The sequence below is a fragment of the Prunus persica genome, chromosome G1 (assembly GCF_000346465.2).
Source record: "Prunus persica cultivar Lovell chromosome G1, Prunus_persica_NCBIv2, whole genome shotgun sequence".
In the NCBI taxonomy this organism is placed as follows: Eukaryota; Viridiplantae; Streptophyta; class Magnoliopsida; order Rosales; family Rosaceae; genus Prunus; species Prunus persica.
Genome location: NC_034009.1, coordinates 27,279,539 through 27,296,616, shown reverse-complemented (window position 1 = coordinate 27,296,616; position 17,078 = coordinate 27,279,539). Strand labels below are relative to the sequence as shown.

Below are 17,078 nucleotides of genomic sequence, written 5' to 3'. Positions count from 1 at the left end.
CAAAGAGACTAGACCTTGGCTCTTGATACCACTTGAAGGGAACATGCATATAATGCTTAAGAAATGAACTTTTGCCACAACCTATACAACAAAAACATTCTAAATGGCAGATTCATTTTGTTTATACTAGTTGAGCTAAACCTTTTTTATTTTAAACAAAGTATCTTAGCCTAGTCTCTTTGAACACAAATAGAAAAAGGAAAAAGGGAATATATCTTTACCCTTGATGACCTTTTCTTCATTTCTCAAGAATGAACACCTTTGTTGGAAAGGCCTTTTGTTTCTCTTGATTTTGACTCCTTGACCTTAAGGCTCCAAGATTGGAGTCCTCTACCTCACCACACCAAATGCTCCTAGAGATGAAGAGAAGACAATCAAGAAGTATGGATGCTAGTCTACTTAGCTTATATAGGACAACACAAAAGGCAATTGAGTGGGTATTTGGGGCTCCATTTGGTCCATGGATCATGTCATCTTATGCCACTTATCCTTTGGGCACAATAGCCTTTTGGGCTATTTTGTCCCTTTTCTTTTAGATCATATTTAAAAGCCCAATCCAATATTTCTATATGTCAGTATTAATTCCATAATTAATCTTTTAATTATAATTTAACTATTAATTTATAATTATAGTCTTACTTAATTGACCCAGTCGAACTATTTGACTTTGGTCAATTGTTCTGGTCAACATGTTGACTTTGATATTTGATTATCAACCATTGATTTGTGTCTCCTCATTTCATTTCTTCTCATTTGTACCTCTAATCACATTCTTTGGGTGTGCAGATCCGTAGGTTCCCTTTAGCAAAGTAATAGGTTGACTCAACTCCTCAGAGATGATATACGAATTTAATTCCACAATTTAATTCTTCCTATTAATAAAGGTTAATTGAAACCTTTTAGGACATCCACAAACCATGGTTGTTACCTAGCAGCAAGTCACGGTTATCTGAGCTAAATGAGACGTTGTGAAAGAACACATTTCAAATTGGAATGACCGTGCAATTGAATCATTCTCCTATGTGAATACTCCTTATTCACATTATTTGATCATGGAATCCGATTGTCAATATCCTAATGTGAATCATTCCTTTTATATGATTATCTTGATAATATTTGAAGACTTATTCTTTCAAGTCTTATCCACTACTCTGGGCAGAGATTTGACTAATCATATCTTGGAGTATTCTTTCTCGTTTACTGAGAGTAGAGATTCCTTGTTGTACATTCATTTGCTTCCATGACTCTATTGAGAATCATGATGAACACTTTTAAGCTATGCCTAATTCAGCATGACCGTATAGTGCCCTCAAAGATTAACAATATAGCCACAAAACATCTATGATGCCACACGTTTTAGGATTAGTTTGCACCATTTCAATTTATGAGTTCCAGCTTGACATGTGAGTAAAGACTTCCATGTTGTAACTCATGTGTTGGATCGTGTTCAGTGTACTTGTTCTTCTACAAGTACCTACACACATATCGATGTGTCTCCACACTTAATGACTTCAGACCTTTGCATTCCCTACATATAGAGACGATACTGTGTGTACTGGTCTTTGCAGAATATTGACGCCCAATCAATATTCCTATGACCACGAACTTATTCAGGATTTAGGGATGATGAGAAGACTCCATGTATGTAATCTCATTACATAGCTTTCATATCTACTTGTATATTCCTTGGACTATGGTTGTTCTACATATTGAAAGATAATATAGGATGATTTAATGTATAAAATAACATTTCTTGGCCATGAATAACATAATATGTCTTTTATCAAAGATGTCCTTAACTCTAACTATTACATAATTAGTTAACTTTAAGGGCATATTTCTAACATCGGGCGAGTTGTGACGTCCCAAAATCCAACAGGCCAGCCTGTTTAAAACCTATTTATTAAATTGTACTCATTTTACATAATATTATTACATTTATATATTAAATTCAAGTCTATTTCTTTTCTCTAATAATATACATTACAATATAATATTTTCTTTATATATAAAATAATAATTTTATTTTTGAAGTTTCAATTTTTAAAACCAAAACAATAATTTAACGATTTTCTATTTAAATGTACTTTAAATAAAGTTATTGACTTTTTTTTAAAACAAATAATAAATCTCATTAGTATATACGTAATTATAAAAAAGATTGAAATGAAGTTGTAAAAAAATTACAACAAAAATGCAATACATAAGTCAAATTTGGCATAGGCCCATATCAGCCCGTTTAGTGGCCCGTCACGAGCATGGCCTGAGCCCATATGAGCTTGGGGCGGAAGTGATGATTTTCTTAAATGGACGGGCCCGACACAACCCTTTTATTAAATGAGTTGATTCTAAACGGGTTGGGCCAGCCCGACACGACACGTTTGACACCTTTAGTTTACATCTCTAACGTTTATGGTTTTTTTTTTCCCCACTTTTCCCATTAAAGGAACCTTTCTCCTGAAACATTTTTCAACCACAGTGATCTTTCCGCTAATTTAGTGAACATATGATAGGTCCGATAAGTCAGTCATTTATCCATCTGTGATCCATCCCAAATGAACCTTGTCATACAATTCATGCCATAAATGTGATATAATGATGGTTCTTATCAATGTGTTAATGTAACCAAGTAAATTTTAACGGATAGAGTAATTTCATTGTATATTGTTAGGGATGACATGCCACACATATTATTAAGATAACTTTGAAAAGACCGAGATAGTACACAATTTAAGAATTAAAAGATCTTTTATCGAAAAAAGTTTGACTGGCATTTTCTTAAGTGTCCTCAAACTCGAAGCCCCTACATTTGCCCTTATTCTAGCTATGCGAGTGGAAAAATAAAATATTTTTTCTCTTACGAAAACATTTTTGGACAAGGACTAAGGAAATATGCCAAATGCATGTTTGATCGAATGGTCAAGATGATTTGCATACTTACTGCAATACAACTGTACAAGTGAACCCTTTGCAATAATTACTTCACTCTTTTTTACGAGTTATATAAGAGTGCTGCTAAACGAACCTTAAAATTAACTGAGTACACCCTACTATAAAAGTATATATTGAATTACTGATTTACCCTAATATAAAATGACCAAAAAGGATATATGGAATTGTGAAACAAATATAATTTTAATAAGTACACCCTACTAACCATATTCAACCATAATCAAGAGATTGCTTGTCCTATTGTGTTTTAACGAAAGATGTGGTGATTGCAAGAACTTGGAATTGCAAAAAAAGTGTCAACAGTTTTAGTAGAAGCATAAATCCATATGAAAAGTCAAAGATTTATAAACACTATTAAAAAAAAATCAAGCTAAAAATCAACTATAAAATAATGCTACAAGTATTAGGGTGTATTAGGGGTATCTTTGGTAGTTTTATAAGGTGTACTTAGTTAATTTTACATTTTAATTAAAATATTATGATATACTTAGATCATAAGGTGTACTCAATTAATTTTAAGGTTTGTTTAGCAGTACTCTTATATAATTATATTAGTATGGCGTCTATTAAAGTAATCACACTACAAGAAAAGTCATCTTTTATGTCGCTCGTTTTACGACGTGTATTAAATGCATGCCGTAAATAAGTCTTATTGATAAACTTTTACGGCGTGCATTAAATATGTATCGTAAATGAATAATATAGATAAGCTTTTACGGAGCATAGTATGCGCACCTTAAATGAACGATATTTACGGCGTGCTCTTCCTACACGCCTTTAAAAAAGGATATTCATGGCGTGCTTTTACCGCACGCCTTAAAAAAGAAGGCATGCAAGGCATGCAAATATGCAAGCCATAATAAGTCAGAAAATTTAAAAATTTCCCACCACATCCCTAACCAAAACAAAACTTCCACCCTTTTTAAATTCCTCTGCTTTTTTATTTGGTCAGATTCCAAAACAGCATCTTCCTCTCCAGCAAAAGAAACGACTATCTCTCTCTCTCTCTCTCTCTCTCTCTCTCTCTCTCTCTCTCTCCCCATCTCATTTCCCTATCCATCTGCCTCTGCCTCTCCTTCTCCCTCACCTTCTATCTGGCTGTCGCTTTGCTATTTCAGTAAAAGATTTAGGGCTGTTATTTCAAATATATATATATATATATATATGCAGATTAAGGCTTTTTCTTTGTCAGATTTGAGTTCTGACATGTATGAGAGCGAAGTGCTTGACCGCAAGAAGAAGAGGTCGTTGAAGAACGTTACTGGGGATCAAATCGCTGAGTAAGGCGCAACAGAAGATTGTAATTTCTTATGTTAGGGTTTTTATGTTTTATGTTTTATAAATTTGTAATTGTTATTAATTGTATGGTGTGCTCCCTTTGATTGAATAGGCAACTCGAATATCGTTTCAGGCTATTCAAATTATTCGAACCCCTTTGGTGATTCCAATCTCAGTGAAATGTAGTTTTTATCTTTGTTTTTTGGGATTTATGTGAGGAAGTTTGCTAATAGAGGTTTTAGCTTTCCAATTTCAAATGTCGAATTCAAGCTTCTGAGGTTTCAGTTAGAGATTTACATGCTCCCTTCTTCTCCCTCTTCCTATCTCTGGTTTTTTATTTGCTATTTCATTAAGAGATTTGGGGTTTTTCTATTTCAAATCCCTAGATGCAAATTAAGTTTTTATTTGTCATATTAGACTGGGGCATCTGGGTTTTGATATTTAATTACAATTTCCTTTGCATATTTCTTGAGTGGGATTTACAGACTTTAAACTTTTGCAGGCATGCTTATGGCATCACCGTTTGGTTCATCTTTCATCTTCCAGATTGCAATTTTTATCTAAGACTTCACTAGATTTTCCTTTTTAGTTGAATAATGTGTGATGTTTGTCCTTTAGCCAAACAAAAATGTTTGCCTTTTGGTATTAGTTCTATTTCAACTTCTAAAGCTTTTGCACTTATTCATTGTGACATTTGAGGACCACATAAAATTCGCTCTCTTTCTGGAGGACGTTATTTCTTAACCATTGTCGATGATTACACCCGCTTTACTTGGGTTTTCTTTATGCATCACAAAAATAAGACTCAAATATTTTTTTCCTATGTCCAAACACAATTTAATACAAAGATTCAACAAATTCGTGTCGACAAAGGGGGAGAGTTTTTCTCCCTCCGAGATTTTTTTCATGACAATGGAATTGTTTACCAACGTACTTGCGTTTACACGCCCCAACAAAATGGCGTGATGGAACGCAAGCACCGTCACATCCTTGAAACGGCACGAGCCTTGCATTTTCAAGCACACCTCCCTTTACACTTTTAGGGCACATGTGTTCACACGGCCGTGTATCTAATTAATACAAATCCTTTCAAAAAAAAACCTATTTTGAGTTGTTATGCACTAAACCGCCCTCTTATTCTCACCTCCGTGTTTTTGGTTGCCTTGCCTATGCTACCTCTGTCCACCCTTCGCACAAATTTGATCCTAGAGCAACAAAGTATGTGTTCATCGGTTATCCTATAGGTCAAAAAGCCTACCAACTCTACGACCTCTCCACCCATAAAGTCTTTACGAGCTGTGATGTTGTGTTTCATGAAGATATTTTCCCCTTTCAGGCTGCCCCTCCAGATACCCATCCTTCATCGTCAAACACGACCCCTGTCATTCTTACTCCTTTCCATGATAGCATCTCAACTTAGCTCCTTGATGACCCTCATGATATTGCCGCCCACTCATTCGATGATCCTTGTCTCACCTTGCCTACTCCCACTTCAACCTCTCCACTACCTTCACCACCTGATTTCCTCCATAATTTCCAACCCTACTCTTTACCTGTACAGCCACTTCACCACTCTCAACGCCACAAGACTACATCCTTTCTTCTCAAAGATTTTGCATGTAACACTACCATCCCCTGACCATTTGTCGTCTCCGTCGCCATGTCCCACTAAAGGTACATACTATCCGCTGTCCAATTTTCTCCCTTATCACCGGCACTCACCATCTCATCTCTCATTTATTGCTACTATTAGTAGGAGTGTGGAACCTTCTTCTTTTGCAGAGGCATCTTCTGATCCCAATTGGCAACATGCCATGTATTCGGAGCTTGTTGCCTTGGTTGCAAACAATACATGGACCCTTACATCTTTCTCGTGGCAAGGTCCCCATTGGCTGTCGATGGGTCTATAAAATCAAACACCAATCCGATGGTTTTATTGAGCGCTACAAAACTCGCCTGGTTGCCAAAGGATACACATAAACTGAAGGGCTTGATTATCATGACATTTTCTTTCCCCCGGTAAAAATGATCATTGTTCGTTGTCTTCTTGCTCTTACTGCTACCCAAATTTGGTCCCTTCACCAACTCAACGTGCACAATGCTTTTCTTCATGGTGACCTTCATGAAGAAATTGACATGTCTTTACCGCCTGTCAAGTTTATTTTGTTGCCTCAACAAGTCTCTGTATGGCTTAAAACCAGCTTCACGTCAATGGTTTGCTAAGTTTTCTAAAGCTATACATGTCGCTGGCTACGTTCAATCCAAAGTAGATTATTATCTTTTTACTTGCAAGGAAGGCAAGTCCTTTATAGCTCTCTTGATTTATGTTGATGATATCTTGATTACAGGGAACGATATTTTTACTATTAATTCTCTCAAGTAGTTTCTCCATACTCGTTTCAGTATCAAGGACCTTGGAGATCTCAAGTTCTTTTTGGGGATTGAGGTGTCCCAATCAAAGAGATGCATTAGTATTTCACAAAGAAAGTACACACTCGAGATTCACAAGGATGAAGGTGTTCTTAGTTCTCGACCCGTGAATTTTCCCATGGACCAAAACCTCAAACTGTCAGATACAGGAGAATTGTTTCATGATCCTTCCAAGTACATAAGGTTAGTCGATCGTCTAATTTACCTGACCATTGCGAGGCCTGACATCACATATGTCGTACACGTGCTAAGCAGGTTCATGCACGAACCTCGTAAGCCTCATATAGAGACTACACTTTGCGTCCTGAGATACCTCAAGAATACTCCCGGGCAAGGACTGTTTTTTTCTCTCAAAGTGACTTAAAGTTGAGCGCTTATTGTGACTCAGATTAGGCAGGTTGCCCGACCACTGGTAGGTCCACCACTGGGTATTATGTGTTTTTGGGTAGCTCATTGATTTCTTGAATGACGAGGAGACAGAAAACCGTATCTCTTTCTTCCGCAGAAGTCGAATATAGAGCCATAGCCGGAGCATGCTGTGAGCTCTCTTGGCTGCGAAGTCTCTTGCGGGATTTGCAGCTACCACATCTTGAACCAACCATACTACATTGCGACAACCGTGCTGCATTACATATAGTAGCCAATCCAGTCTTCCATGAGAGAACAAGACACATTAAGATGGACTGCCACTTCATTAGAGACAAGATACAAGACGAATTGATCATTACAAAGCATGTCGCATCTTCACAATAGATTGCCGATGTGTTTACCAAACCCTTGGGTAAAGATGCGTTCTCAATCATATTGCACAAGTTGGAAGTTCTTGACATCCATTCTCCAACTTGAGGGGAAGTGTTGAGAATTCACAATATCCCACACAATCTGAGATTAGTTAGGAAACTATTTCATTGTTGTAATTTTTAATTGATTTCGTATTTTTACTTACCAAAGTTGTACAACTAGATTGTAGGACTAGATTGTTTAATTGTAGGACGACCTTTGCATAAATCCAGTTCCTTCGTTAATGAGAAATTCATTCTGGCAATTATATTCTTATACCAAATTTATGTATTTGTTTCACGAGAGGCAACATTCAGTTCCTTTGAAACAACATTCATTTCTGGGAATGGTGTAGAGCATGTTGGTCTAGATTGATGATTTTTCAACAGGAGTTCATTAATCTATTCTGCTAATAAAAGATAGGACACCAACTGTGAGTACTTGGTGAAGCCTCGTTCTCGATATTGTTGCTGCAAGAGCAAATTCGAGGCATGGAAGGTAGTGAATATCTTCTCAAGCATGTCAGCACCAGTGACATTCTCCCCGCAGTTTCATCATAGAAGTAATTATGTGCATCGTAGAATTATATTCAAATAATGTTTTGAAATCATGGATTCCCAGGTGTGTCCACTCATAGCGGGATCTTGGAAGGATCACTGTTCTCTAGTGATTATACCTCTTTTCTAAGAGCAAGTTCAGCAGCTAAGGCTGGACTCGGGCTGAGGGGGGGTTTGGGAGAAAAGTGGGTTTCCAGCAACAAAAGGTAGCCCAGGCAAGAGGTGGGGGACATGAGACTGGGCTGGCCCGAGGTGGAGTTTGGCCCGAGCAAGAGCTCGAGAGTGGTGACGTCATGACTGACTCTAGGCTGGCGTCAACCCTTCAACTTTCAAATTTTTTTACCGTTGGCACGTGCATTGCACGCGCCAACGTTAAAAAAAAAAATTTGAAACAACGCGCTACAGTAGCCGCCAACGACTACCTTCCACGTGTCTGCCTTGCACGCGCCAACGTTAAAAAAAATTTGAAACGATGCGCTACAGTAGCTGCCAACGGCTACCTTCCACGTGTCGGCCTATTGGCTCTCCGATTCGATTTTTTCCTTCAATCCAACGGCAGCCAATTTTTCTGCAATAAAAAAATGAAAAAAAAATCGAAATTTTTTAAAAAAAAATACTGAATTTTTTTGTATAAATACTCTTCACTTTTAACACCAAATCCTCTTATATTTTCTTCTCCTTCTACTATTATTCACTTTCGACTCAATATTTTTTCACTTTCAAATTGTATTTTTCTCAATCATATTATGGGTTCTTCTACTGAAAATGGAGGGGCATGGAGCATGATGGAAGATGTTAGCTTATGTGAGGCTTGGGTCCAAGTTAGTCATTATCCCGTAACGGGCAATGAGATTACATTTTCTCATATGTGGAAAAAAAATTCATCAAGCATTTTGTGAAAGGGCAATTGGTTCGACACGTACAGAAATGACATTATCTAGTAGGTGAAAAATTCTTAATAAAGAGTTGGCGAAATGGAGAAATGCCTTGGCAAAAGCGATGGACAACCATAGAAGCAGAGAAAACCTTAGCAATGAGGTAAATTATTTGTCATTATTGTTCTATTAATTTTTATGTCATATTAATTTTTATTTAAATGTTTCTTGCAATTTATATATTTTGTTAATATTTCTCTAGTTTTTTTTTTATACATGTTGCATTTTTTTAAAATTTATTGCATTTGCATTAGTTTTTTTTTACATGTTGCATTGCCAATATTTTTTAAAGTTTCTTGCATTTCCATTTTTTTTTTTTTTTTTATAGATTATGCAAGTACAAATGTGGTTTGGTGCTACTGGGCAAGGGAAAAAAGTTTCAACCATACCCATTGTTGGGAAGTGGTGAAGACTTGTAAGAGATTCCAAATTATTCCAACGGGTCCGACGGTAGTCTTGAACGAGACTCCACTCCATGAGACGTCGACATCAGATTCACCTATGGATTCCCCGATGAGTCAAGACTCACCCATTGAAAAGGAGCCAAGGCCTATTGGGAGGAAGGCGGCGAAGGAGAAGAGATGGAGTAATTCTAGCAAGAATGCATCTAAATTTTTGGAGGAACTTTCAAAGCACCATGCCATGAGAATTGAAATAGAATTGAAATAGACTTGAAACAACAAGAGCACGATATGGCTATTCAACTAGAATATGCAAAAGAAAGGGAGTATGTACGCAAAGAAATGGAGTATGTATGCGAACAAAACATTGAAAAAAAAAGATCGGGAAACCATGGCCATGGATACAAGCCATATGTCCCCTGAAACAAAACAATTTTGGAAGCTAGAACGAAGGGATGTTATGAGACGAATACTTTTTCGTGACGATGGACTTAGCAACACGGATTGGTTAAATGATGAAAACCATTAAAATAGTTTGCTTGCCTTTCATGTCTTCGTTCACTTCATTCACCTTCATTGCATGTCACCGCCCATAAATACTCTATCAAATCAACTTGACGACGTTCATGAATATACGACGATTGCATCTCCGTGTAGCGATCAATCATACGGGGCATGAAACTACCGTCTCTAACCAACGGTTCATGCTGCACTGGTTCTCCATTTGGCCCCACTAGTTTTTCATAAATTCTTGTTAGGGCCGTGTCCATGGGATTTGGTTCATACACTTCAACAGCATCATAATCATATTCATCTTCCACAATCATGTTATGGAGGATGATACAAGTCATCATTATACTCTTAAGCACCTCCTCGTCAAATAGACGCATCGCGCCCCTGATAATAGCCCACCGGGCTTGAAGGATACAAAGCACCTCTCAACATCTTTTCTGTACTCCTCTTGATAGCGAGCAAAAAATTTTTGCTTATGGGATCGGGGATGTGGAATTGTTTTCACAAATGTTGTCCACCTCGGGTAGATGCCATCAGCTAGATAATACCCATTCTGGTAGACGGTACTGTTGATTTCATATGTGATATTTAGGGCTTCACCTCTCAAAACATCATTGAACACCGGGGACAACTCCGAAGAAGGCATGACAAACCCATGTATCAAAACCAACAACTGCTTTCAGGATGATACTTTTCTGCCCTTTTCTATTTCCGTAATCCCCTTGCCAAGCAGTTGGACAATTTTTCCACTGCCAGTGCATGCAGTCAATGCTACCAATCATGCCAGGAAATCCTCGAGACTCTGCAGGTGACCCATACGCAGGTCCCTGGGCGTAGATCTGCGTAGGTAGTCTCTGGTGTACAGAGTTTCCACTGCATCACAAAATTGCACCAAGCTCTCCAAAACAATGGACTTCCCCATCCGGGCAATCTCATCTACTTGATTAGCAGATGACCCATACGCCAACATTCGTATCACAACTGTGAACTTTTGCTCTGGAAGAAGTCCCAAATTTCCAACACAATTTTTCTTTTGAACAAAATATTCATCATAATTGCAAATATCATGCATGACTTTATTGAACAAATGGGGTTGCATTCTATATCTCCCTCAAAAATAAACATCATAGTACATAGATTGTGGGATAAAATAATCTTCCATAAGATTCTTACCCCGAGAATGTCTATGTCTGTCCACATTCGGGCCACGGCCTTCTCATGAACCACGGCGACTCTGGTTTTCTTCCTCCAGCAAAGCAACTGCTATGCCAAGTTGCTCATCTAGTTCTCTCTGTGCCCTTTTGTTTGCAGCTCGTCTACGCATTCTTTCTCTAGTTTCTTGCTCTTGCCTCTCCAAAACCTCTTGCATGTCTGCCATTGAGAATGGAGAATGAAATCTAAAATATGAGAAATGGAAATGTAGAGAAGAACTGGTGTGGGAGGTATGAGCTGAACCTTTGGTTTTATAGAAAAATTTAGACAGATAGATATGACACGCGGCGCAATCTTAGAGGGTGAAAATCTTATCTGAAATTTTAAATTCAAATGAAATTTGAAATTTATCTGAAATTTGAATTTCGAAATGTATCTGAAATTTGACATTTTGAATTTATCTGAAATTTGAATTTTTAAATGTATATGAAATTTGAAATTTATCTGAAATTTGAAACCGAAAATCTTATCCGATATGAATAGTATTGACACGTAGGAACCCAAAAATGTTATCCGAAAATATTATCCAAATTAATTGTTTAAGTAAACAAAGTTGTGAAAAAAACAAAAAAAAATGAATAGTATTTGCCATGGCAAGCCTAAACTCCTGGAAACACACTTTGCTGAAGGGGATTAGGGCAGCCACTATTCACATAAATAGTAGCTGCCCTAGGGCTCCCCTTGCCATGGCAAAAGGCTAACTGGTGGAAATACTCTAAGGCCTTCCGTAATATCAGTGGATCTTCAACAATCAGATATTCGCATTTTAATCCTTCATGAATATGGCAGCCGAGAAATATCACGGAATTTGCCCTACGTTCTGAGGAGGCATTGTTTTCTTCCTTGATGATGTCTCCAAGGTTATTGTCCCCAAATGTATTTTTGCGTCAAGGGCCCATGGAAGGTATATCTAATGCGACAAATTTCAATTTGGTAAAGTTCGCCATCTACATAAAAAAAAAATTAAAATGTGTCAGAACTTGATGTACTCAAAACTTTAAGCTCGAGACTCGAGACTTTAGGCCCTTAATGATTGATGAATTTCAGGCCCTTAAATATCAATGTCATATTTTATTTTACTTTTACTGTAGAAAATTACTATTTTAATTATTAAAACTATTTTTTTTTTTAAATAGAAGAGTTTATTATAGATGAAAAACATGGAAAAAAAAAAAAAAAACCCTCATCCACATCAAGACCAACCAGAATGGTTCTAATTCTAACAAGCCCAACCAGAATTGAGAGGCCTAAAGAAAGGTGGACAGAAATGGGTGGGGGTTGAATCTTTCTGATTTCAATCAAGAACATTCGTTTTTTTGTGCTCTACAGCTTCTCTTCGATCGTAAATAATGTAAATGGGGAACCGAGAAAGCAAAAAATAGATGAGGAAATTTGACCGAATTTGGAAAAGGTTTATAATTAACCCCCACCGAATATTTACAGCGGTATACTAGACTGCAAAACTTGTTTCTATGTATTCTTTTTCACATTCTCTATATTGTAAAGAAAAAATGTTTGATAATGCACCATGGTCATCTCATATTGCAGCACTGGGGTTTCCCTTGATGTTGCAACTTGTCCCACATGCATATCATCTGTCTCGGGGATTGGTAATGTGCGGTGTAATAGTCGTCGATGCACCCAAACTGGCAGAACTTCAAGCTGTGCACATACTCCACCGGTTTAGAATTGTTGAACTGCTCCACCCACATTCCCATGCTCACATCTTCCATCTTGAACAACTGCACCATATAAACAGTAATTTAATAAATCATCACATCCATGGCCTTCTACTGTCCAGTAGATAATATAACAACAATATGTGAACATGCGCACAGACTACACATGCAAACACATACTCGCAACTTGTGCTTTTCAAAATCGGATACGATGAACTTTGCTATGTCAGAGGAGAGAACGTATCCTGGACCATTTGCATAAGATGGATAATCTTCTTCTGGCCATTCCTGGAATAAGATCACGAAGATGTGAGATTGCTCATGACATAACACATGTATCAAGTCTATCTGAATGTGAAGAACAAAATGACAGTGTTAAACATCAAACTTGTACCGGAGAATTCTAACTCTTATTGATTTTTAAACTAGTCACCATTGCATATAAGAAATCCGAGTGAAATTTTCACAATGAAAGTTAGAGTTTGATAAGAACATTTGGATGTCAAATTTCTGAAAACATCAGGTAGCCCATTCTCAAAAGTAATAGTGGTTCCTCTATCCCCTCGTTTTCTTTCAAGTAAAAACTCATTCCCCCATCTCCTAATTGCTACAAAAACACAACATCTCTGAACATCTTGCAGGGAAGATAATTACTCTAATCTAAAGCATCAACGCTCAACTAAGAGGCATCCCAAAAGGGAATTTACAAGAAGACATACTAACACGTGGCACAAGATCACCTGCATTTATATTATTACAATCAAACCTGAGCACTAGAAGAGAAACTAGTGAAACTGACAAGTTGTATAAATTTTCCTTTAAAATAAAAGCACATTAAGCAATATAGTTGAGATTCTAGTTATCAATTTAAAGGACAATTCATACAACTTGAGAATACCAGAATTGATTCATGATTGGATTAGACCAGAAATGGACTTATAAACAGTAGAAGTTGTATAAACTTTCCTTTAGAATGATTGGAGAAGCGCAGAAGAATTCATACCTCATAAGTCACTGCCCATTTACCATGGCGAAGAGGCTTGTGATGGTAGTTCATATTTCCAATATAGAGACTTCTATGTCCATGAACTTTCCGCGCTTCCTTGAGCACAGCATCCAACCTGACAAATGTGTCATCATCGCACTTCATGATATATTTTGCAGGCACTGTTCGAATCTGTAAAGAGCCACATCACATAGACATTCAGTATTCTCCATAAGGAATAAAAAGAAATAGCCAAGTTGAAGTCTTGTTATGAGACTTTACCCCATATTCGCATATTGCAACAGTCTTCAATACTACAAGATCATAGTTATCCATATAAGGAACTATAACAATGTCACCAAAATATCCTACTTCTTTCATTAGCTCCATGTTCACTTCATTTCTTCCATGCTGTCAGAACATAATTCCAAAAGCTGTAAAATCTTTGGCATACAACCAATATATAAGTGGTTTATCAAAGCACAAAACCATGCCTTCTACATTCACCCTTACCAGAGCTACAAAAAAACGAGCCACAACACGAGAAGATTTGATTAACTTATGCTGCATCCAAGACTTTCTCACAGCCATCCGCTCCGCAAAATGGTTGCCAGCAGACAGAATGCCAATGAACAACTCCACATGTCCATAGGGAAGAGAAGGAGCTTTCCATCTGGTAACCATCTCAAGATGCATCGATGGTGCAAAACTAGGATGTGATGTGGGTAAGGAGGCAGCAAGCACAGAGTGCACATCAATGTCTCCATTTACAGATAGTCCGGTAGCATCCTCAAGAGCGAATCCCTGACAAGGGAGTATAAATCATAAGATACCCTGCATTCATCATAATGTAAGACGATATCACAAGGCTACTCAGTACTCACCGTGCGATAAGGGAAAGAAGTGAGATGCCTACCATCAACATTGATATGGTAACCTTCCAAACCAGCACTTACGGTAAGAACAAACAATTTTCCCTCTGCAAAAGGGTAAGGCCAGTCTATCGTCACCTTCTTCGTTCGTCCTATCAGCCTGTTCAACCACCATGTGGCCTTTGATTCTTCTGAGTGATCATCATCATCACGAATCCACTTCTCACATTTCACCTGCCCATCAACTTTGACAAATCAAAGAATCAGCAAACGTGTGCATTAGCTTGGCACAGCTCTATAATATACACTTTACCTACCAAGATAAAATTTAGTTAAATGCAACCCCTAAAAAAAAAACAAAGAACCCTATTCCTAAATTCATTAAGAAAAGCAATTAAAATACATTGAATCCACCTACCAGTATCTTCATCAGCCCGTGATTTCCAACCCTCACACCGAAGCGCAGACCCCCATTGCATCCGATAACAAGTGTTCTGCTCAATCACTGGCTTCCCACTCCAATCCCCCTTCAACCTCGGATTGAAATGCAATATTCTCGGTGGGTCCTCCCCCTCCACAATCTTCAAACCCTGCAATTCCATCATAAACTGCGAAACCATCACTGCTTCGTCTCCCTCCTTCAACATCGATATCTTCGGATCATATTCCGAGTGGGCCCACTTCGGCGTACCTACCACCGTTATATGAGACCACAAAGTCATCCCGCACGGAAGAACCATGACCCGTTTCCGGGCCTCAAATTCGGACCCGGATAGTATAAGCGAGTGCGGGCACGGCTCGGAGCGGTTCTCGGACTTGTTCTTCAGGCCAAACTCGAGCTTCCCGGACTCGAGCTCGGCCCAGAGCTTCTTCCCAGCTGTCCAAGCATTCCTGGCGGCTTTGTGAAGCTCAGAGACTTGGTCTCTACTGACATTGGCGTCAAACAGAGTGTCCTTGAAGACCAAGCCCGACACTTTCTTGGCCTCGCGCGTTCGCCTCTGGGGGGTCCTAGACGGCGAGCCTTCAGAGTCCCGAAACGGGTTCTCCGTGGGTCTACTTGGGGCGTCACTCTCGCCCATTTCCTCTTCGCTTTCGAGCATGAACGTTATGGGCAATGCGTCCAGACTGTCGTCCGAACCCGACGACCCGAATCCGTGCTTCAACACGTGAGGGATTTCAAAGGTGATGAAGAGCAAGTAGACGAACACTGCACCAATCAAAATTTGAACCATTCCGAGTCGACTCGGAGGCAGCATCGAGTCGACCTTGCCTCGCTTCATTGACTTTGTCCCGCAATGCCTCTAAAAATGTCAGCTTTTTGTACGGACAATGAACAGGGCTCTAAGCACAAAACGATCAACGAATGAATGTGTTTGTTCTGGTTCTTTGCCACTCAGTAACCCTAGATTTGAAGAAATTGGGGAAAGAGGGGTTCACTGAGAGTCTGAGAGACAGAGATATTGAGCTTAGAAATTCATATAGATATTTAAATTATAAAATGTTTTCAGAGAGCAAAAGGGGAAAGAAAGCAGAGAGCTTTCGTTTTAGACTATAGTATTTGGCGAATTTGACGCGTTTGAAAATTTTACGCCGTAAAAGGAAACCAAATATTATTTGATTTCACACGCTCCCACTGCTCTCCCCGAGCACTTTGCTTGATTGGGTTGGAAAAGAAAAGAGGCACACAAACGAAGGCGACGCCGTTTAAGTACATAAGGACTCGGGGATGGTGTCGGCTGAACGTGGCAAGGTACTAGGTAGAGTATTTTATTGGTAAGTAATTAATTTTTTTTTTTTAAGAAGAATATTCAGAGGTGGTCAAGAAGAGTCATTGGGGTGTGCATGCACACACCTCATTTTCTTCAGTTTGTGGACGTCCTAGTCAACTTTTCATTCTCTTTGGAATTTTGTTCCCCATTTTATAATAATGAGTTTTGTTTTATAATATCAAAATTCTATTAAAGTGTTAGATGCGCTAAGTTAAGGAAAATGAAGATCTAAGAATAAGAATAACAAAATCAAATATCGCAACTTAGGAATTCCATAACTTTTATTGGCAACTTGTAAGTTGTGATTGAAAGGAGTATAAGTCTTTTTAAAGAGGATGCACTTGTTCATATATTCAACGTTGCTTCAATATTTTCTTTATAGATAAAAAGATGACACGTTGCATTTATAATTTAGGCACAAAGTTTCGTCAGCCACAAGAGCCAATATAAATACACATAAACATATAAGGCTATTACAAACACGGAGGACTCTACCAGCAACATCAGACGCACAAGTGTACCTCCACACACAACCATAAAGGGCCAAAGAAATTTCGACATAAAAATCGTAAGCTTGCAAGGCATAGACCACAATGCACCTCAACACACAAATTTACAACTACAAACTACAATATTTAAACTCTAACAAATTAAAAAAATTACATGTAGAGACTATGAACACGCAAAAAAAAAAATTAATGCACTTATTACAAAC

General features: G+C 38.1%; 1 protein-coding gene across 2 annotated transcripts; it reads right to left on the bottom strand.

Annotated features, from left to right (window-relative positions):
- Nucleotides 11,627-16,660, bottom strand: LOC18788411 (hydroxyproline O-galactosyltransferase GALT6). 2 transcript variants are annotated; one of them, XM_020556031.1, is made up of 8 exons: nucleotides 15,013-16,660; nucleotides 14,607-14,839; nucleotides 14,236-14,526; nucleotides 14,005-14,133; nucleotides 13,741-13,914; nucleotides 12,918-13,025; nucleotides 12,586-12,800; nucleotides 11,627-12,005 (listed from the first exon to the last, which is right to left on the bottom strand). In XM_020556031.1, the coding sequence occupies exons 1-7, from the start codon at nucleotides 15,872-15,874 to the stop codon at nucleotides 12,591-12,593; spliced, it is 2,007 nt and encodes a 668-aa protein (XP_020411620.1). In that variant the 5' UTR covers nucleotides 15,875-16,660; the 3' UTR covers nucleotides 11,627-12,005; nucleotides 12,586-12,590. The 2 variants fall into 2 exon arrangements, with proteins under 2 accessions (XP_020411620.1, XP_007225156.1); XM_007225094.2 differs by lacking the exon at nucleotides 11,627-12,005 and having other exon boundaries at nucleotides 12,450-12,800.